Source organism: Rutilus rutilus, assembly GCF_951802725.1.
Source record: "Rutilus rutilus genome assembly, chromosome: 10".
In the NCBI taxonomy this organism is placed as follows: Eukaryota; Metazoa; Chordata; class Actinopteri; order Cypriniformes; family Leuciscidae; genus Rutilus; species Rutilus rutilus.
Window position 1 is genome coordinate 6,884,449 of NC_140215.1, and position 24,342 is coordinate 6,908,790.

Genomic DNA, 24,342 nt, shown 5'->3' on the forward strand with positions numbered 1-24,342 from the left:
ATCTGCTTCTGCTCAATATATTGTTTGAAACGGTATTGTTTATAAAAGGTCTCCACTCAGAACAGGCGGGGTTGTAGCGCCCTCTGTGTTAGTTGATAGAAATACATATTGGCAGGGAGAGGGCGTGCATGCTGCCTACATGAGAATATTACGAGTGAACTGAGATGACTTATCTCGAAAACATAGGGAAACTCTTTGTGCAGTTGTCGTCACTTCAGCTCTATCTCCTATGTTGTTGATAAACTCGGGGATTTGCTTTTCCACATGGGCACTTTCTCATCCAAGCTCTCCAGGAGAAACATTGTGACCGTGAAGCCCAAAGAGTCCGATGACGGCAGAGCGAACCGGGACCCGAGCAAGAGCCAGACTCGGGTCATTAAAAATTCAGTTCAGAAGGTCAGCCGGGAAGTTCAGAGGGAGTCTGTCATCACTGAGGGAGGCAAGTGATGAGAGTTTCATTGCTGTTTTCAACTCTGTCCGTGCTGAGGAAAAGTTCGACATGGTCCAATGACGGGTTTGTTTGTTAACTTTCAAGGCGGGTAAAATGATGTCAGGCATTTGGTTACAGCTTAATTTTTAGTGACAGTTATATCAAAGCTATGTTTTTATATCAGACAATAATTAATTCACAATTAATTACAGGGGATTTGTCACTTATGAGGTGCGAATTAAGGTTTGAATTCCCTCAAGGGAGGTCTAAAATATGGCAACGTTAGTTGCAACAAAACATCGACAAAATATCATAGTAATTATTCATATTGTTATTATAGATGTACACAACACAAAAATATAACAGAAATCATTAGTGTTAGTTTACTCATTAAGAAACATTAAGTCACCATGAAGTCAAATTTGACAATTTCTATATATTTTTTTATGGAATATTGCAGTAGCCTATTTATTATAAATTATTTATTCATGACCCTCATAATCTTTTCTCATAATAACTTTACCAACTCTACTCTGATGATGTGTTTACTGGCTCTAGGGCGGGACAACCTGTCACTCACATGAGATCAACCAATAGCAAACCACAACCGTCCAACAATCCAATCGATTCTCAATGGACAAAATCAAGTCCCACCCTGTTTTTTTCTTTTTTCTTTCCTGTTCAAGAAGCTGGCAGCATCCAAAATCGCATACTCTCTTGAGTAGGTACTTATTTTGAATAAGTAGGCCTACTTACTTACTCACACGACCGCTAAAAAAGTACGTTCTATATAGTACGAGTGTGTGTAGTATAAATGCAATCCAGACATACTACATTCGCCATGTTGTCAGACATGTGACCAACCAGTGTCAGTTAGGTTACTGTCATTCACAAATCCTCTCCCTTGGGATTGTGAAGTGTCCATTTTATGCACACTTCAGAATCTCGCCTGAAGAAGTAGGTCATCTGGGTACTTTTTGCCTTCTTTTTTATGAGTACTGAGTTGACATACTTCTTTTGTCACAAAATGTTTTTCGCCTACTATATAGTAGGGAAGTATGCGATTGCGGTTGCAGCCGTTGTTTCACTCAGATATAAGTCACAATAGGGAAGAAAACACTATCACAACTTCTGTTTCACGTCGACTTTAAAACCTCATATTGGGTTAGCTAACTGACTGGAAAATTACTTACAGGAATTCCTTTTAATAGTTGACCCCTCTAAAATTCATTGAATAAGCATCATGCGTAATATTTTGCCAGATATGAAGTCTTTCCTTTAGACCTCATCTATCACCAGGGATTTCTTCAGCAAAAGCCGAATTCAATATTTACAGTGTTATCTGTTCCAAGCACATTTATAGACAATATTACCAAAATAGTCAAAGTGGAAAACATACAGATACAATTGTTTTGGTGGAAATGTATGGCAGAATTTGTCATAGTTTTTGCATGCATCCTCACAATGAACTGTTGGCTTGGGAACCAATATTAGTTTTTTTAACTAATGTTAAAAGGTACAGTTGGTCAATTTATTAGAAAATGTAAAAATGGTTGATATAAGATTTTATAGACTAGTGTACCAGCAGAGATACATTTTTGACCAATTTATTGGTCTTGTTCAACAAGTTAATTTTATTTGTAATGTGTAACATACAGTACATGTACTCAAACTTCATGTTGAACAGGTTTCATATATACATGTGATGTGGCCACATGGGCCACTCACGCAAAACACTAGGTGAGCAATATGAATATTAATGCACTTCCAAGAATGACATGACATGGCCAGTATTTCACTGCTGTCTTTGTCATGGCAACCCCTGTACAGTATTAAATAGAGTGTCATTGGAGGTCTTGTTTCTTTAGAGAATGCATTATAATGATTTGAATCTTACTATTTTATTTCAAGCCTCTTGGACGTAAAGGGGTTGAGTGGGCAGAACAAAGGCGGTGGAATTCATTACGAGGCCTCTCTGCCGCGTCGATTGGGATGCTGCGATTGGGGGCTAATTTGCTCGCCGTTGTTTTGGTTGCCAACCGTGCTGGATGGCTGTGAGGAAAGCAATTAAAGATTTTGTCTTATGGCCAAATGAAGAGCAATTAAGAGGAATGAATTCAGCCTCTTTATTTCACAATCACACTGAAGAGCTGTTGGTGGTTAGATTAGCATAAGTGCTGGCAGCGTTCTTTGTTCCCGGTGTTTTTTTGACCCCTAGTAACTTGCACACAAATCTACTGTTATCCATAAAAGTGGAGCTCACAAAAAGTATTTTCAAATTCAGTATTGCACATTTTAGGGGCTATATGTAGAATTCAGAAACCCTTGTTATTAGCGACACCAGTGGCCATTAGGTGAACTGCAGGTGACCTTCTCGCACTCGTGCACACATAACGTACAAGAGACTGAACGTGATTTAATGCATCGATATACTCGGCAAATGTATTTCTCATTCTTTGCTTAGAAGTAAAAATAAGTTTATAGAAAGGGATGCTGAAAGTGATGTATAGAAGAATATGTAAATATGTAAATAACAAAATAAACACACAACAAAAAAGACAGCGGTGAGAAAGCAGCAGTTAAGAAATCATCACCAACTCTTCACCGGAGTATATTTGAGACTACGGACTATGTAGATCTGGCTATGTAAGACTATAGTTTGAATTAATCCCTTTTCTGTGCATGACACATACAGTAGACTTTATACAACATAATAACTCTTTCGCCATTATCCTAAACATTGTATAAGCATTCATTTCATGTGTCTTTGAACGGAAGAGAGGCTCTCGGGAGGGCACGTAAACATCACATCCTTTTGATTTTTTTCTGGCAGAACGAGTCCTTCACTTAAAAATCAGTCTACAGGCTTTCATAGACAACCTAGGAAGTTGGAGAAGGTCTTGTTTTTCATGTTTCTTTACAAGCTGTTCACACATTGGCAACAAAAAAGCGATTAATACATGAAAATTATTACATATAGCCCCTTAACTATATCTTTAATTTATGATCTGCAGAGAATTATCTCAGGTCATATGGCGCCACCAGCCAAAACAAGTTTTCCCTCCGCAACTGCGTAAGAAGAACTGAGGTTAAGTTACGCCAGTGGTTGTGTTAATTGGTGTAGTGATCTATATTTTAAAGCCCATAATTAAGTCTTTGAGTTCCCGTAGTAATGACTCGCCCTTGCCTTGTCAAATGTGTCTGAAGACGAGTGTTCCTATGTAATGAAGAAGGTTTCCAAATGCCTTCCGTCCATTTGAGACTCAGGCTTGCTGTTGCATATCAGTTCTAGATTTAATACTCTGTCGCTGGACCAGCCGAAGAACCTTCCTGTGACGTGCCTGCACTGTCAACCTGGGAGAATAGGAGTGTTGATTTAGTGGAAGTGCAAAGACTATTTCCTGTTCATTGTTGCTGATAATTAGATGACCTTGAGCATGGCCAGGGCAGTTTCATTATATGAATTTACATGTTCATATCTGATAAACATGCACATTATATTAAAGGGGCCCTATTACGCTTTCCCACTTTTTCAGCTTTAGTTAGTGTGTAATGTTGCTGTTTGAGCATAAAAAAGGTCTGCAAGGTTACAAAGCTCAAAGTCCACCCCAAAGGGAGATATTTTATTCAACATAATCCCCTTTTCAAGAACTACAATGAATGGCTTGTTTGGACTACAACGCGATCTTATTCAGTCACAATGGTACTCATTTGAATGATAAAAAGTGTTGTCGCTATGTTAAAAGAGACACTGTCTTTTTCCACAACATTTCCAAAAACTCATTTGTTTGACCTTCCTACTGACAAACTTAGAGTGGTTAAAAACTGTCTAACTGTTCCTGAACATTATAACCTCAAATTTGCACTCTGTGCACTGCACATTTTATTGAGAACAGCTTGTTTTGTTAGCTCTTGCTTTTTTAAGACTGCTCACTGCTCCTTAGGAAAACTTAACCATGGTTTTGTGATCCATTACTGTTTGTATTACCTTAGTTTTTCAACAAATATCACGATTAAATGGTGGATAACATTGTATCTTTAATGTATAAGATAATTACAAAAAAAATACCACTCTGAAACGTGCTTGAAAAGTCTGTGATGAAATCCGTTCTCCACAGGTTTGAATTGGTTTGAAATTGATACAATCCTCAATATTTACACTAGAGAAGAGCTTGCAGTTACGAAGGGGCGGGACATTTCCCAAACATGCGCTAAGCTCTGCCAATCACAACTCAATGGGCCAGCAAACCAATCACAGCACATTTCATATTTCGGAAGGATTCGTATCTTCATCGATATCGGTGTGTTTGAGCCAGACTAGGGAGAGAGGTGCTGTAATAATGTATAAAATGTGTTTTTTGAAAAATAAAGCATGAAAACATATTCTAGTACACCCCAAAAACAAAATCAAGACTTTGTGAAAGGGCCACTTTAAGAAACAAACTGAGCTGTGGAAAGTGACAGATATATTACTGAGAATCATCTACCGCCTCACACCGTGTATAAGTCGTATCCGGTGTAGACACGGCGTCACTTGTTATGATAAAAAGTGTCCTTGCAAAACAGACAGTGTAATTGTGATTCGCCAGAATCGCCACCATGTTGTTTAGCCTTACAGTGATACATAAAAGGATGCTAGATTTGTTTATTGTGAGACTTCTCTAGCTTTACATCCTGCTTGAACCTACGTAGGTTTGTAGCAAATTTGCATAATGGTTGCCTATGGTCTTCATTGGCTACACGCGTTCAATGTCTATTCTGACTCACCCTCAAACAGTGCAGTTGTAGTAGAGGCCTGGAAGTGTTTGGTTTGTGTTGTCGACATGTCGAGAAGATGCTGTTTTCTGCACTGCGAAAGCAAATCCACTTTCATGCTCTTCCAAAGGAGGAGGTCTTGTGCTTGAATTGATGTGGTAAAACCGATGCAATCATTACTGTTCAAATTACCGTGTATACAAGTGCAGAGGAAGCCTCCAGAGCTGAAATTCAAATATAGTAATGGGCATTTAATTTCTGACACGCACTGTATGCAGTAGGCCAGTCACAACAGACCGTCTGGGCCGTCTGACCAATCAGAGCAGAGTAGGCTCACAGAAGAGGGGTTTAGAGGGTGCGGATCCTTTATCGAACAGTTTAAGACAAGAGGTGCAATATATATATAGTATGAGAAAATAATTCAAGTGTTTTTTGTCCTAAGATGCATGCATATAAACCTACTGTAGGAGACCTCCAAAAACTAAATTAGGAACCTTTAAAATAGCAAAATGGTACACTTTAAAGGGGTTGTGAGTAAATTATTTGGAATAGCACACATAAACTATCCAAACAACCTGACAGATATCACTGAAATATGTGTCCTAAGAAATCACAAGGTCTCTACATCTTAACCAGCTTTTTGCCTGCCTGGCATTGAGTGCATTCAGATGCTCAGATCCTGGAATGACCCCCTGAAAGGATGTGACCTGCTTCCAGAAATATAGGCACAGATAAAACATACAATATAATATAATATAATATATTTAATATAATATATTATAATAATACACTATGATATAATATAAGTTTTTCAGTCACTAGAAAAAAGGTGGCATACTCCCTTGGTAATTTTGAAATAAAATTCCATTTAAATAATGAATCTTTAGCAATTACTTGTTGCCTCTGTTTTCTGTTTGCACATTGCACATAATTACAGTTACTCCCATAGTTTAAAAACAATAGGCCTAGCACTTGAACTACATTTAAATAAAAATCTCACGATGGCATATTTACATTACAAGATGAGATTGTTGTCACTAGAGGGCTCCCTTTACCCATACAATTCCTGAGAGAGTGCAAGAAATAAAAGGCCATCAGTTTTGTGTTTTGAAAAATGCGATGCATCTGAAAAGTATTATCAGTATTATCAGTAAGGCTTATGTGAAGAGTGATGCTTTGTTTGAAGAATGTTCCCACATAAATGTAAATCTAGGGTAACGATGATGCAGTGCCGAGTCTGCCGACAAACTCAAAGTGTTGGAAATGATTGTTTGAAAAACAGATAATGAATAACAGAAGAAGGAGGATCTAGAAAACCCTGCAATTTTCTTTGCATATAGTATGTGTTTACCCAACTTGGACGGACATGACAGCATTGGTTGGCTCAACCAACAATGCAAGATTAGGGTGGGACTACATGTTTGACTATACAATAGAACAGAGATGGCATCTGAAAACAGTCAAATTTGTTGCCACTGTAGTGGACGTTTTCAGCCGTTTTGCTAACTTCCAGCACTAATTTACCCATTTATTATACCACTCAAATTGCTTCAATTACATGCCCTATTAACAAAACCCTGCCCTCCAGAGACATGATGCCATGTCAGCAAATCAGAACATGTAAAAGTCAGTGAGCAAGAGAGCATTTCTGATTGTCTTAAAAGGTTAAGTGGTTATTATTTGCCGTTTACAGAGTCTAGCGCTGTCACAGAGACATATGCTACATCTTTTAGTCAGTTAGGTGTGCTAAAATAGGGCCTGCAGCGCGTCCAATTCAGTGAGCACAATTCACACAGAATGCATATTTTTTTGCAGGGTTTATATAGTCAAAGGGTTAGTTCACACAAAAATGAAAATACTGTCATTAATTACTCACCCTCGCGAGAATGATGAACCTCATTGGTTCTTGCTGAAGCTCAAACGTGCTGCTTAACACGAGAATGAACCTCATTGGTTCTTACAGAAGCTCAAACGTGCTGCGTAACACGAGAATGAACCTCATTGGTTCTTACAGAAGCTCAAACGTGCTGCGTAACACGAGAATGAACCTCATTGGTTCTTACAGAAGCTCAAACGTGCTGTGTAACAATAGAATGAACCTCATTGGTTCTTACAGAAGCTCAAACGTGCTGTGTAACAATAGAATGAACCTCATTGGTCCTTACAGAAGCTCAAACGTGCTGCGTAACAAGAGAATGAACCTCATTGGTTCTTACAGAAGCTCAAACGTGCTGTGTAACAATAGAATGAACCTCATTGGTTCTTACAGAAGCTCAAACGTGCTGCGTAACAAGAGAATGAACCTCATTGGTTCTTACAGAAGCTCAAACGTGCTGCGTAACACGAGAATGAACCTCATTGGTTCTCGCACGTCAAGCGAACATGCTTGAGCTTCTGTTTACCACAACTGATGTGTGTGTTGATGAATGTTTGAATGTGGGTAAAAGCCTAAATTAAATCTGTTCATCATAAAAAGCGACCGAGTCTCTTCAGAAAATTTTGACTAAACCGCTAATTCATATGGATTAGTTTTATGATCTCTTTATGAACTTTTTTAAGCATCAAAGTGGTAGTTGCTTAGCTGTCAATGGAGGGACAGAAAGCTCTCATTTGTGTTCTGAAGATGAACGGAAGTCATACGGGTTTGGAACGACGTGAGGGTGAGTAATTTATGACAGAATTTTCTTTTTTTGGGTGAACTAACCCTTTAACTAAAACTTAAGCCCCAAAAATCTTTTGTTACTTGAAATAAAATAAACTTTAAGTTTTTATATTTTTTATATAAGTTAAAGTTTATTTTATTTCAGCTAGTTGCAAAGGCAACATTTTTCACCAAGAAAGGTAACTATAATGATAACTACTAGCATCCACAGAGCACACTATTATTCTGTGCATTATTATTTTTGTTGTCTGCTGGTTTAAATTCTCCACCTTTTTAAAGCGTGATGGATTCTGATTGGCTGTCAATGTTTTTGTCAATCATCAGCTGGAAAAAAACATCCTGAAAGTGATTTTGACAATATCATTCGACTGTGTTGTTATCGTTATAGTTGTGGTGTGGTGTGGTGTGGTGTGGTGTGGACAGCTTTTCTTTTTTATTTAGAATGATATTTAGAATTATATCTTTATCGTCATTGTTACATTTGTTGTGAACTCTTAAGTGTTTTGGAAATGGAAAGAAATACAGAAATGATTAAATGGCTGAGCTAACCCTATATTTATCTGTCAAACAACTTACTGGCCACCATGAGAGCAGCTCTAGGCTTTGGGCCAGGTCAGATCCATCCCCCTTTCCTCAGTGTATAGTCTGTCATTGCTCTAAAGATGGGAGTGTTACTCACGAATCGTGCTAGATATAGCATTTGACATTTGAGCTTATCAAATCAAGAGAGGAACATATACTCACCTTGAGATGATCCATGATAATGCATTCATTAAATTGATCTTATTGTTTTTCCTCCCTTTTCCAGACTTTTGTTGTATCGTTTTCCTTGAAGGATGTGTGATTTAAGAGCAAAGATTTTTTTTTAAACATAGAAATGGATTAAGGCAAAGGTCCATCAGTCCAACAATAGAAAGATAGACAGACAGGAATGATAGCACAAGGTGAAGCCCAATCAACAGCATAAAGGCTGCCTATCCATCCATATGAGGATGATTAATCCTTTCAGGAAGAGGAAATTGGGCTCATTGTAGCGTGTGTAAATCCGGATTTATTTCCTCGATGAACCGCTGAGGTATAATGAAACACTCTGTGAGTTGATTAATATCTGCCTCCAAATGCCAGGTGTCAATCTCAGATATTCGAAGTTAAAAAACAGCGTTTTCTTTTGAGTGCAGCACTTGCATGCTGCTTTCACTGTTTAATCACAGGTGTGTAAGCATGATTCATGCCTTTTGTCGCAATAACTCGTGCCAGCATTTAAAAATAGTTATGTAATGGTTATGCAATGCTTAATTTTTATGTAATCCAGACACACTTGGTCCAGGCTCGTGCATTTTTTTTCTTCTAAAACAATTTGAAACTGTTGTCATATTTCTCTTTCATGATAAATAGGTTTCTGTTTAATATTTCTGTTAAGCTTTCTTGCCAGAGTGGCTTATATGAATGTGCCAATTAGGACTAGTCTATATATTGAATATTTACAATATACTATAGTATATATTCAAAATACTCAGAATAACTTTGCTGTCAATATAAAATTAAGCAACATGAATATCCAATGATTGTAATGATGTTTATTTGGCCATGAAGTGAAAGTTTGTATCATTAGAATAAAATAAGTGGTAATGAGAAAATGACAGAAAACAGAAATAGTTAAAGGAGTATAGAGTTTCTACATTAATTGATCCAAGTAAATATGTTTTTTTGTGTGTTTGTTTAAGACAATCAGTTTGCATGTTTTATTTATTTATTATTTATTTATTTTTAGTAAGAGCAACTAACAAATCAACATCTATCCATCCATCCATCCATGTCCTAATAATAACCCTGAACATTTTAGCAACTTAGAAACCATTCAAGCATACCTACTCTATGCAACAGCATAGCAACACCTTAGCAACCTCCTTGAAACACTCCAGCAACCACACAAACTAAGCTGGCTGAGCGTTGTCCGTCAGGCCAGGCGGATGCATAGATGTCTAGTGCCAGAGTTTGTCACATGACTTTGAGTCTGTGTCAGTGAGCAATGAGGCCCATGATTATAATGACAATAGATGAGCTTTCCAATTAGAGCTCTATTTTTGCACTGGCAGAAGTGAGGTATTACATCCCTAATGTGTCATATTTTATTCAAGACCTATAACTTCTCTGATAGATACTTTCAGCAGAAATGTAGTTTAGCTTCAATTTGAGAGCGGATGCTATTAATCAGACATTTGACAAGGTGTAGTATATTTAGACAATTATATTCCAGTCCTGTTCTATTAACAAAGAGAACCTGGTCTTCATCAATCAAGGGTCCTTTGAGGTCTTCAGTGTTTGAAAGCATTTTTGGTCTGAGTCTGTGTCATGTCTTTCTGTGTTTACAGATTACAGTTCTGTTGTAACTGTCCTGTTCCCTGTAGCTTCACTATGTGGTGCTAATGATGGCCATTAACACATGCCACAGCAGCTACACACACACACACACACACACACACACACACACACACACACACACACACACACAGTCTCAAACGCACAAAGGCCTACAGAAAGCATTGACAATCTTTAGCTTGGAGATCTGTCTGTTATATAAGAACTTATAAGAATGACCTTTGTATTACTGACAGGGCATTGGACATGACATCTACAGAGAATAGTGTAATCAATGTCTTTGGAAGAACTTTGACCCTGAGGAAATAGAGGAAAGATGTATTTAGTTATTTTTTTAATAAAGATAACTAGATCTGTACATATTTTCGGAAGAAAAGGCGACCACCACATTGAAATGTTGCATGATTTAAGAATCATGTTTTTTTATTGAAATAAAAATGTGTTCCCTCGTTTTAGTAAATCGTGGCCATGTTAAACTAATTAGTTCCCTCGTGTTGATCTAACTTAAACAACGGAACGATTATTATTACAACGTGGCCACGATGTAGTAAACCGAGGGAATTTATTATTATATCGAGCACACAATTTACTTAAAACGAGGGAACAAATTAGTAAAATGGGCTGATGTATTTTTAAGTTGAGGGAACAAATTGTTAATTCGTAACCGTGATATAAAAATTGTTTCCCCTGCATGTCATGTGCGGTGCTCTGTACTATACAAACACATGTAGAACTGAATTGAAAATTATTATTTTCAGGTTTATACATTCTACCTAACGTTACTCTATTAGTGGGTAGCAAAAAGATAAACTTCACAGGCAATCCTTTAATTTTTTTTAATATACTTTCTATTTTCTATTTAAAAATGTAATTTATTAATGTGAGGCACATGATCATTCAGAAATCATTCTAATATGCTGATTTACTGGTCAATTATGATTGGTTCTCAGTTATTAATGGTTCTTATTATTATCAATGTTGAAAAACATACATCAATCCACAAATTCACCCAGAAATTTTAGTTAAGAAATTTCTCTATAGCATGTGTACTGAATGGACTCATACTGTGAGTAACAGGCGTGATGTTTCTATCTAATCCACTGAAGTGTAACCATCTGGCCGTAGCAGAGAGACTCACACACCTCAAATCACCCAGGCTGAGAACTGCAGGAAATGAGCTCGCAGTCCGACTGATGGCTGACGTTTCATGAAAAAGTGCATGAACATTTCTGAATTCCTTTCATTCCATCAATGAATTATTGAATGTTCTCTTTCAGAGAATGATAAGGAGCCACTCTTTCTGGAATGTGTACGTCATTTACTTTTATACAGTGTCTTTTTAAGCACAAGCCCCTTATAGATTTCTCTGCTTAAGAGCACATAGGGCTGTTGAGCCTTTATTTAGGTAATTTTTTGGGGTTATTTTTTCAGTATTTGGGTAGTTTTTGTGTTACCCAGCTCCTGGGTCAGACGTAACAACCCATTGTTTGGGTAGTTTTCTTGTGTTACCCAGATCTTGGGTCAGACATAACAACCCAGAGATTGAGTTATTTATCGCGGGCTTTTTGCGACCTCTTCAGGATAGAGCAATGCAGCTCCGTCAAAATTGTGCATATCTTCGGTAAAATACAGGTTTGCGTAATTTTATGATTTTATTAAGAAAGATACAGAATCTAAATACGTATTATGTTAAAATATGTTCTCAGAACTGTACACTGATTGTTTATGGACAGGTTATGGAGCCTGTTGACTCATATTTTGGCTACGAGTGAAACACAGGGTGGCGGTCTGAAGTTAGAAGTTCCCCCGCTGAACATGCACAAGTTACGGTGGAAACGGGACAACAGAGACTGGTCGATTACACTTCAATTACTTCCAAATGTTGAATTTTTATTTCTAATATTTGTTAAACTAGCTTAAATGTTGGCAATATGTATTAAAAAATGATATAAAATATACTATACTATAAAATATGATTGAAACAACCCAATTTGCTGGGTAAAATTAAGTGTACACAAATGAGATTTGAGAATTACGATGAAGGGCAGGATTTCTAGTGAATTTTCATTTATGGGTGTTTTCAGAATTTTTGATGCCAAGGAACTTCAGATATGATTATCCCCATGTGAAGGATAACCTTCCTAGCTATATATGTCATTCTACTGTGTAAAATATATATAACATGATATTATAAAGACAGCATGTTGTTTTACATTTTTAAAAAAGTGTTTGGCTTTAATAGTCATTGAATTAAAGCTAAAATAAGTGTTTAAAATGTACATATAAACATGAAAAACATTTTATTTAAAATGTTGAAATTGGCCAGTCTTTAGAAAGCATAATGAAATAGTAATAATATCAAATTCACACCTCACACTCACACACCTTGCTTTATTACAATATAATTTAATAATAATTATCTTTAAAAAAAAATTAGCAGCACATGGTTAATTTGTACAGACAGAAATATGCCTGGTGCAGCACTAGGATGTTAAGAGATGTAAAGTAAACTAAGCAAGTTTAGTTAAGCAATATTATAAGTTAATATTGACATTACATTTCTTTACATTCTTGCCAGTTAGCTTTAACGTAAATAGTTTGAAAATAGTTTGTCTCTTCAAACAACACACAATAGGTTGTTCCACTACTGAATGAATCAGTGTTTGAACAAATCATTTGAGTGAATGATTCAATGACTCACTCATAAAAGCACTGGCTGTGTCTGAAATAACATACTCTCATGAGTAGGTACTTATTTTGAATAAGTAATTACTTAGCAACCACTTCTATAGAGTATGAATGTATATAGCATGAATGTGATCCAGACGTACAAAACTTGCTATGTTGTCATTATCATGTTGTAACAGTTCTAGGTTCTACAAAGACGCCCCTTGATGGCTTTCCTATGCCACAAGTACATGATATTCTCACTTCTCTGTATGGGGCTACCGTTTTCAGTACGTTGGATTTAAGAAGTGGCTATTGGCAAGTAGGTATGGATGAGGCCAGCATTGCTAAAACTGCTTTTGTGACCAAAAAGGCCCAATATGAATTTTTACGTCTACCTTTCGGTTTGAAAAATGCCGCAGCCACTTTTCAACGACTGATGAATTCTATTCTGCGAGACTTCATTGGCAAGTTTTGCTTTGTCTATATCAACAATATTGGGCCCTATCTTGCACCCAGCGCAATTGACTTTGTACACGGACGCATGTATCATTCCTATTTTGCACCAGCGCAAAGCGGACTTTTCCCTCCACAGAAGCACGTCGGTTAACTAAGAAATACACTTGCGCTCCCCGGGGCGGTTCAGCGCAAAGAGGAGTCGTGTTCCGGCGCAAACGTTCCCTCATGCTATTTTACAGGTTTAGAAAACAACTGCGCCACTAACCGCGTTGCGCATGTTATGCTATTTTAAGGGCGCATGCTTGGCCTTAATCAATGTAGCGTGTGCACAACGCACATACACTTTGATTCTCTCATCTACACACAGACGCAGCAGTTATAATTTTTGCAAATCATACATTATTACGAAAGATAAATAGATAGATAGATAGATAGATAGATAGATAGATAGACAGTTTATTATAAAAGCATACATCTAGCTTACACATTTACCCAAATTATCATACGCCTGTTTAACCGAAGTTAATTTGGGTGTGTTTCTCCATCCCCAACGTCCCTGACGGGAACGTCGGTCTCCTCGGCTGTGAACCGCTCCTCGCGTGCGCCTGGCAAATCCGCCGTTATAATAGGAATCCGCTTTAGAACAAGCGCGCCTGCTCTTAAAGGGAATGTGAGATGTCGCTCTGATTGGTTTATTTCACGTTACGCCCAAACCACACCTATGAATTCAGAACAACCCCTTTTAGATTTGCGCCAGGCGCAAGAGTCATTTATCCCGCCGGGAAAATAGCAACAGCGCCAAGACCCGCCCACTAAGTTACTTGCGCTTTGCGCTTTGACACTTGCGTTTCAGATCGTTAAAATAGGGCCCATTGTGTTCTATTCCTCCAGTGTTCAGGAACATTTTGGGCATCTTTGTCGATTGCTTGCTGAGCTGGAGACTGCAGGTCTGAAACTGAATTTGAAGAAGTGTAATCTTCTGCAAAAATCCTTGACTTTCCTTGGGCATGTTGTATCAGAAGGAGGAGTGAGGACAGAACCTACGAAGGTTGAAGCCATAAAAAACGTCCCTGTTCCTAAGTCAGTGAAAGAATTCCAGCGCTTTCTAGGACTAACAGGATGGTATCATCGCTTTATTTCACATTTTTCTGAGCAAGCTGCACCTCTTCACGCTCTGACGAAAAAAGGTTCTAGGTGGGAATGGATGGCCAAATGTCAGCACGCCTTTGAAACCCTTAAAGAAGCTCTTCAGACTGCTCCAATACTGCAACCTCCTGACTTTAGTCGAGACTTTCAAGTGCAGACTGATGCTAATAATATAGGACTTGGAGCTGTGCTTACTCAAGAGACTAAGCAAGGGTAGAATGTAGTTGCATACGCTTCGAGGCTTTTGCAAGGGGCTGAAAAGCATTATTCTGCAGCAGAGAAAGAGTGCATGGCAGTCGTGTGGGCAGTGTAGAAATGGCGTGAGTACCTAGAGGGGCGTCGTTTTGAGGTAGTGACCATTCTGTGCTGACCTGGGTTTTTAATTACCCCCAACCTTCCCGTCAAGATGGCCGATCAGACTGCAGAGCTTTGAGTTTATTGTAAAGTATCGAAAGTTCCAGATACGTTATCAAGGGGAGTGGAGGAAGAAAGTCAAGGCACTATAGCTCTATCTCATGCAAACAGTGTACCCTATGACTTACTGGTGAGCTGGGAAGATACTGGCCGTGAACAAAAGGAAGATGCTACTCTCCAGCCACTGTGGGGTGAGGTAAAGGATGGTGATGCGAAAACTCCTAGCCAAGTAAATTATGTTAACCTAAATGCCTACCTTTTCAGAAGTACTATGGACAAGAACGGAGGCCAGAATTTGCGGGTTGTCATTCCAACCAAGTTTCGTGAACAGTGTTTGCAATACGTACACGCAGGGGTTAAATTGGGATTTATTATGTGGGGGCGCTCTCCCTAGGGGGGTCCGGGGGTATGCCCCCCCGTAATTTTTTTTTTTAAAATAAACTATTAAATGGCATTTTCTGGAGAGTTTTGTGCAAAGAAATGGAGAAATTGAGTCTTACATGATATGTGAAAAACTGCAAGGTTAAGAGCATATTTGCATTGTTGTAGTATCAACAGGTATTAGGACATTTAGCATTTACATTACTGTTAATCAGCAGTGGTGGAATGTAACGAAGTACAAATACTTCGTTTCTGTAGGCTTTACTTAAGTAGAATCAATAGTGCATACGTTTGACTTTTACTTCGTTACATTTTGCAGCAATTATTATACTTTCTACTCCACTACATTTCTACAACGTTTCGTTACATTTTCTGATCAGTTTTCCCCCTGCCAAAACAGGGATTGAAAAAAATGTCCTGTTTTCGGTGCTGATGCGGTGGTGACGCGTTCATGTAAGGGTGGCGCTGCCAATAAAGCACCTAAAAGCTGTCACAAAGAACCATCAAAAGTAATGATTATGAATATGTAAAATATAGCAAGGAGACATTTTAATTGTTTATTAATAAACAAGTGTTTTCTGTGTCAGTGCCCTGCATAGATGAAGTTGACGATGCAATCTTCGCAGTAGTAAACTCGCCAGAGAGAAATGCACATTTCATACGGATTAGGCTACACAAGCAGCGGTCTGTTTTCTTTCGTTTTGAAAAGAAGACCTTCCAAGCTTTCTATAGATATATTTATCAGGTCTGTCAGGCAAGTAGGCTCCCTTATACGCTGAGTTTCGGTTCATTTATGAGACGAGAGTCCAGTTCACTCGCCGGCGCGTCCGTGTCGTGATTAGCCTATCTATTGTCTATATACTATATTTACTTCTTATTTTTGAAATGAAACATTGATTAAAATTAAGATACAATTAATACAAAACGAAATTAATTTTAAAGAAAGGCTTTGTGCTTTCTGTTTGAGGTCTCAGTGAAAGTTTCAAACAGTCTTTTAGTGCCACATTCAGAGCGGTCCCGTCCGTAACATGTTTTTTTTCCTCATAAATGCGAACATGAAAAATAAAATAAAATGAATATGTTATGTTCTGTGGAGAGCCAACCCTTCTTCATCCGGTGGGTAGTACTTTGGTTTGCAGTGTAATTCACAGAATTACAAAAAAATATTTTGCCACCTAAAAGTTAAAGATTTTTTGTGTCACGTCCACGGCATGTGTAGCCTATTTCCCTCATATTAAATATAAAACGCTTGATTACACATTGTATTACCTTGTTATGATATAGTGACCCATACAATGTGCCAAACATTTTTTCCTTACCTTGTTATTCAAGGCCAGGGCACTTTTTGTACAACCAACGTTGTGCTGAACTTGACAAAACTGATCTGTTGCTGCAGCGGCGGCCAGCAGCTCGGGTTTTTTTTTTTTTTTTTTTTTCAAGGCAGTAGAAGGTTCTGGAACTTTTGCGCGCTTCCACATCCCGCGCAACTACGGATCTCCCAGGAACATTCATTATTGCTGCGTACATTTATCCATGTCGGAGTTCTGAGCCTACCTAGATGCGCATGGCATGCGCGAGCGGTGCGCGATCATGGTCGACTGACAACGAGATTAAGCAGCTGAACAAGAGTACGGGCACGGCCGTGTTCCGATTGTTCTCATCTCAGCTCCGCCGAGACAAAATAGACATGCCATTTCAAAATCTTTCATTTATAATCAGAAATATGTTTTCAAAAGCATCACTTTTATAAAATTTTATGTGACATAATTTCCTATAGGCAACTGACTGCAAACGAGCAGGCTTATGTGCCGGGGCTGAGCCCCGGAGAGCCCCGGCCCAATTTAACCACTGCGTACACGCCAACCCATTAAGTGGTCATCTTGGACGTATGAAGAGATTGAGGAGGCTATTGGAAGTAACATACTGGACTGAGATTCGTAAAGATGTTTGGAGGATATGTAAGGAAGGTAGTTGACTACTGTAGCAAGTGGGTAGAAATGTTGAGATCGGCAAAGACCCCTTTTATAGCCAACATCTTAATCAAAGACATCTTCACAAGGTGTGGGACACCCATGTATCTGGTGTCAGTGCAGTTCACTTCCCAACTGTTAAATGAGACCTGTAAACAGTGGGGAGTGGTACAGAAACTTACCACCGCCTACCATCCCCAGACCAATCTTATTGAGCGTGTCAACAAGGTCCTTAAAACGATGATTGCCTCTTACATCCATGATAGTCACAAACAATGGGACAGATGGATTGCCGAGTTTCGATATGCCATCAATTCCGCCTGGCAGGAGAGTACTGGCCATACTCCAGCTGAGATTGCCTTAGGCCAGAAATTGAAAGGGCCATTAGAACGCCTGGTGCGGAAACCTCCAAACCCTGACCAGCCGGCATATACTTAGATCGGCAAAAAAGCAATGCTAGAAAGAGTAAAGGAGAATGTGAGTAAAGCGCAAGAACGACAAGCCTGATATTCTGATCTACGTAGGAGATCAGTACAGTATCAAGTAGGAGACTTAGTTTGGATACTCACTTACCCATTGTCTTGTGCAGGGAACGCTTTCATGGCAAAGTTAGCGGCCAAATGTCAAGGCCCTGCTGAAATCGTGGCACAGGTTAACAGGGTAAAATATAAGGTAAAATTGCTCGACGATCCTGGTAATATTGACACATATCATGTTGAAAATTTGAAACCCTTTTAATGGGCTGTCCAGCCTTCTCCTAAAGGGGTGGGAGTGTAACAGTTCTAGGTTGAATTCACTGTTACTAGTGCTTTTCCGCTACACTAGGGGGCGATGTCCCCAGTTCTGAGGGGGGAGGATGCGGATATAAGCAGAGAAGAAGTGAAGTTAAGGGAGAGGCAGAGCCCGTCTACGGAGAGCCTGCCCACTCCCTATTAAGTCCTATTGTACCGAATTTTGGTTGTAGTTCCACCAGAGTTCCACTGGGGGCGATCGCCATGAGTGCAAAATGAATGGGAGTCTATGGGGCTAAACGGCTAAATTTGTCTCTTTCACCGATTGCCGTTGAGAAATCTCAGATTCGATAGTAGGTTTTGCAAGTTCAACATGGGTTATAGGTCGAAAGTTGAATGAACGAGTACTTATGTCCTTTCGATTTCTCACAGGTTGAGTTGTTGTTGCCCATAACACGCTAGCATTCTGCTAATGAACGCTGATTGGTCAGTGAAGGACTGATTACGACCAGAGATACCGCTTGATGGCATCGTGGCATCCGAAGTGGGACCAGAAACAAACAAAACAAAAACTCGTCTAGCACGTGTATTTACCTGTGTCACCTGTGTTGTCGATGCCTCGAGAGAAAAGAAAGTGCAGAGCGCGAAAGCACCAAAGTGACTGAAGGATTGCCGTAAAGCAGTATCTCTGGTCGTACGATGTGTATGACGTCATTGACACTTTAAAAGACTTTTTAAAGCAAATAAGTGACTCTAAAAAATCTAACACCCAGCAATGTGTAATTTCTTTGCATCTCCTTTCGAATACAATATTCAAATTACTAGACAAAAAATTATATCCTGAGAAAAGTGGATTTTGATGGGTATACTCCCATAGACCTCCATTCATTCTGCACTCGTCCTGTGAGCGCCCTCATATGAAATCAAAGTGGAACTGCAACCATTTCAGAAGCCGGTAGTGTACTGTCGCCTTATTAGACATTCTCTGGGAGAGGTGACAAAAACCATGGATGTGAGCTGTAGCTCAGGGTATTCATCTGTGGTTTGGTTTTGAGGAGAAAAGTTATTTTCTTTGCTACTCATTTAAGCCTTATGTTCTAATTGAGCACATGTTAAATAAGTCTTGAGACAAGTTTCTCTATTGGACTGTTTTATGCTAAGTTTGACCGCTTAATGCGCGTGGGAATTATCAATGAATTATTGACTGAGTTTGTCGTCTTCGAACTGCTTAAACCTGTGGAACTTCCTGTGGATGTTTATTGACTGAAATCATTGTGCCATCATTGGCTTTGAGAAAGCTGGACTTGTGACAAGCTGCGTTGGAAACTCATGTTTTTCTATCATACAAACGATTGAACTGATATGTAAATATGGTATGTGTTTGCGTGGAGGGTGAATGCGTTTGATGTTACTTGTTTGGCACTTAAATATAATCACTGCAAAAACTCAACGGATGGTACACGCCAAATGGCCCTTGTTGCTTTTTAGTAAACTGCATAATACAAGTCTTTAATAAATATTTACATTTAATAATAATAATTACAATTTTCCCACCAAGTAATACATTTAATTAGCCTACCATTAGGCTGTTTAAAGTTGCCATTCTATTGACAGAATATGTGGCCACATGTGTATTTTTAAAATGGCTTTGAACATCAATGACAGTTTAGAGAAACTATCCATTTTATAAATGAGGTTTTGCAGTATGTTTTTATCACCTGCAGGCTTCAGTACAGTTTTCCTGTGAGATGTCAAGCCATTGACCTCAGCTGCAAAAGCTCACTTGGACACAGTTGTTTCTGCAAACGAGAAGTGAAATTTTAATCGAGGCGATCATGGTCACACCTGCCGCTCGTATGCTGCCACATATACACCTTAAATAATGCCCAAACATCGACAACACTTGTGCATGTAGGCTATTTAGGATGGACCCATGTTATTGTTTACATTTGCAAATCTTCCGCTCTTCTGATCAGTGGTGTGCATCAGCCTCCACTGAAGAGAAATTGTGGGCAATAACATTTGATATTATGGATGAATAGCTTTGCAGGGATTTTTCAGAATGTATCTCTATGGCAACCTGTAAAACCCAATTTCACTGACACTGAATCATAAATTAGGCCGTAATTGTCGTGTCCACCCAACTGCTCTCTCTCACCATATTTAGTCACACATGCTACCACATTCTCACGCTTGTCTCTGTCTTCTCTCTTTCACTTTCCCGTTTTTTTTTTTTTTTTTTTTTTGGTGTACTGCCATAAACACTTCAAGCGTAATTAGAGGGGAATTCACTAATAAAATGTTCTTGCTGATAGCAACATTTATTTGAAAGCAATGTCTCCATAGTTTTAGCAACTGTTTCAGTAAAGGAAATATGCAAATAAGATAATAGACCCTTAAAATCTATACTAAACACAATTTGCATGCAAATTCCCAGTCTTGCAGTCCTAAGCGCACAGTTGTGGAGGATGCAGTAGACTGTTGCAGTATGCTGTACTGTAAAGGGGACCTATTATGCAAAACTCACCTTTACATGGTGTTTGAACATAAATGTGTCGGCAGTGTTTGTACTCAATCACCCTATAATGGTAAAAATCCACCCACTCCTTTTTTTAATCCCCATAAAACATAAGCAGTGACTCAGAATAAGCAGTTTGCAGTTTCTAGCAATGTGATGTCACATTGCTTTGGCCCCGCCTTCGACTGCTGATGAACTCCGCCTTATTAGCATAGACCCCGCCCTGAGTGAGCTGTACACAGTCCGCCATGTATATCTCCTCGCCAGAGCATTTAACAAGTAAGTAAGAAATGTATTCTTATTAAAGCTACAAAAGTTATTTAAGAGCAGCAGTGTTGGGCAGTAACACATTAGTAACGTGTTACTGTAATTTGATTAATTTTTTTGTAACAGAGAAATGTAATGCGTTATAATTTTCAAAATGGTAATTAGAGTATAGTTCCAAGCCCAAGTTACTATATGTTACAGCTGTGTTGTATCACTGTCGACAGAATGCTGTGTTTTATTATCTACATTGTAAAAAGAGAAATAGCTTTTCAGATGCCTGGCTGTCGCACACGCAGTGAGCTGGCCATCTACCCGAGACCTGCTTTGACTGGTAAGAGCTTGCGCGGCGGGTGAACCGGCAGTTTTCTTCATCGGTCGGTTGCCGCACAGAGCTCCCGGATGAGCTCTGGGTCAGAACCACCCTCGTGCATGTCCATGAGCGCCTGGGCCTGGTGGACCTGCAGGAGCGCCATGGCATGGAGGGCAGAAGCAGCCTGTCCACAGGCTCTGTAAGCCTTTGCCATTAGATCGGACGAAAACGTACAGGCCCTGGACGGGAGGTGAGGATTACCCCGCCAAGAGACACTGGACGCCGGACACAGTTGCATCGCGATGGCACGCTCCACTGGCGGGATATCCTCATACCCCTTAGCTGCTCCGCCATCAAGGCCGGTGAGGAGGGGAGGACCCACTAGGACGGCTTCTGACACTATACGTCGCAGTCCACATCCTAGTAAGCTCCTCATGCACCTCCAGGAAGAATGGCACAGAGAAACCAATCGTCCAATCGGGAGGGTTCGGGACGTGGTGGAGGGTTCCACACAAGCCCCACCTTCTCGGAGGCCCGGGAAAGCATGGCCATTCTGGATCGCAGCCGAAATCTTCATCTCCAGTGGACTGAAGCTCCCCCTCCGATGCTGCGACTGACATCTGATCATCAGCTGGAGCCCCAAAGGAAACGACAAAGGAACGAGCGCTCCTTTGCAGGCTCCACCGGCTGCTGTGTTTGAGAGGCGCGAGGGGCCCACGGAGACTGGCTCGGCGGGGAAGCCCTCACCGTAATCTTCAGATCAACCTTACTACACGCCAAAGTAGCTCTATTCTGGGGACCAGAATTGACACTAGAACCTCCCTTGACGTAAGCGAGTCTTGATCTTAACACAGCCATAGTCATGTTCCCGCAATGAGAACATGAACTATTCACAAAAGCAGCCTCAGCGTGCTGAATGCCCAAACTCGAGAGGCAGCTATTGTGGCCGTCTGCTGGCGCCAGGGAACGACCGCATCCAGAAACGCACAGGCGGAATGACATCCTGAAAAGGACGCAGTGTCATGTCTGTTTTAGTAGAAAATAAGAAAGAAAAAAGAAAAACTCTTTCAGTGCTGAGGCACCCAGGGATAGCCGTGGTGTAACGAGGTGTTACACACTCAATGGAACGCCCACCAAAACCGTCACACACAGAAATGTGATGCTGTGAAAACAGCAGTTTTTGAGCTGTAATGCTCGTGGCCACGCCACGCGCCAACACTGGAACAGAGGTCTTCTTGATTTCCAAACTTGCAGGTTGTCTATTGCAGCACTCATGAAGTCAAGTGAAACCACTCGGCTCCTCAGCGAGAAACAAAGGTGCGTGCACCCGCCTTCGTGCTTATACCCACGCTGCGGGGCGCGTGACACGATTTACGTACGCCAACGTTCATTGGCTCATTCTGTAGACACTCGAAGATGATAGGGCTCCCTGAAGTGATCCCAATTACGTCGTCACGTCAACGTAACGTTGAACGTGAGCGACTGATAGGGAACTGCAAACAGCTTATTCTGAGACACTGCTTATGATTTATGGGGATTAAAAAAAGGAGTGGGTGGATTTTTACCATTATAGGGACAAGGATGGTTGTGTACACACACTGCCGACACACATTTATGTTCAAACACCATGTAAAAGTGAATTTTGCATAATAGGTCCCCTTTAATTTAGCATCTGGTTAAACTGGATTATGGCTGGTTTGTGATTTAAAAAACAGTGCGTGTGGGTGTGTAGTCAGGTTTTCCCTATGTTATGGGGACAAAATGTCACCACAAAGATAGTAATACCAGAAATTTTGATAATTTTTTTTTCCCCATTAAGGAAAAGAGCTTTTCTTGAAAATGTAAAAATGCAGAACGTTTTCTGTGAGGGTTTTGTTAAGTGGTATTTTTAGGGTTAGGGGAAATAATATACAGTTTGTACAGTAAAGAAATCATTATGTCTATGGAAAGTCCCCATAAAACAAACCCTTCATTTGTGTGTGTGTGTGTGTGTGTGTGTGTGTGTGTGTGTGTGTGTGTGCGCGCACTGTATAATAGAATATACAGTTTTTACAATATAAAAATCATTATGTCTATGGAAATTCCCCATTAAACATGAAAGCCAAACGTGTGTGTGTGTGTGTTTGGCACAATACCACGGGCAAAAGTGCTGCAATGGTTTAGTGAATTTGTCCTTTAGCTGTTTTTGTACAATTACTAAATGGAGAAAAGGAAAGGTACTGCACAGTGAAACAAAGTTTAGTAGAATTAATTTCTCCTATCTGGAGCTTCAGGCACACTGAACCTTGAGAGTGTGTCTGAAATAATTCTCTGGGAGATTAATGAAGTCCACATCTAAATGCCAATGGAGGGTAATAATTAGAAACTTCAGCATGACAATTATACATTCTAATTCTAATAGAACACCAAATCGTCATATTTCTCCACCGGCAACGAGGAAATGAGCAGAAGTCTTGTTGGAGAGCTTTTAAATACCTTCTGATCACGGTTTGAATTATTGCCTTTAATTTTAACTTCTCACACAAGCTGTGTGAGTTATGATGAGCTAAAAACTAATTTGGTGAAGGCACTTTCAAGAAAAATTAAACTGAGTTATTATCACAACACCAAAATTTCAGTATTTGATAATACTATTGAAATTCAACACTAACATAATGTTATGTTCGCTTTAACATAAATATGATCAAAATAGATTTTAAATGTTAAATATTAATATAAATATTAAGAAAATGTATTTATTGCATGCAGCTTTCAAGTGTTTATCAATTAAATAAACATTCCTTTATCAGGTTTATAAAAGTGATAAAATAAAGAGCAAAGACCATTAATATAAAAGCACAGTTAAAAAATCTAATGTTAAACAAATTATATTAGATTAGATTAGATTAGAAAAATAAACTCTAAATATCAATACAAGTCAATGCAACTAATACTGTTAAAAGACTGGTATCTTACTAAAAGTACTAAAAGTACATTTAACACCCCTTGAACTAATATCATCTGTAATAAGGTGTGTTCATGAACATGAAAATGGTTCACGATTGTGGAAATGATTAATGTTTTACGTCAGTCTCCCTTCATGAGAATAATCTAGAACATACTGTGTCTCCCTGCAGGCGACTCTGTGCACTCCATGATTGCGACGCAGCCTGGCTCTCGGGCCCTCAGGCACAGGTGGGGCTCAGTGAGGGGCCAAAGCCGAGGACTGGCTGGAAGGGACGTGCCTGTGGCCAAAGATCCCAGAATTAGGTAA

General features: G+C 39.4%; 1 protein-coding gene across 1 annotated transcript; it reads left to right on the forward strand.

Annotated features, from left to right (window-relative positions):
- Positions 1-73: 73 nt before the first annotated feature.
- Positions 74-24,342, forward strand: LOC311298924 (uncharacterized protein; the record flags this gene model as incomplete). Its single annotated transcript, XM_084422245.1, has 2 exons — positions 74-439; positions 24,206-24,342. Exons 1-2 carry the CDS (start codon positions 265-267, stop codon positions 24,340-24,342), a joined length of 312 nt encoding a protein of 103 aa, XP_084278371.1. The 5' UTR covers positions 74-264.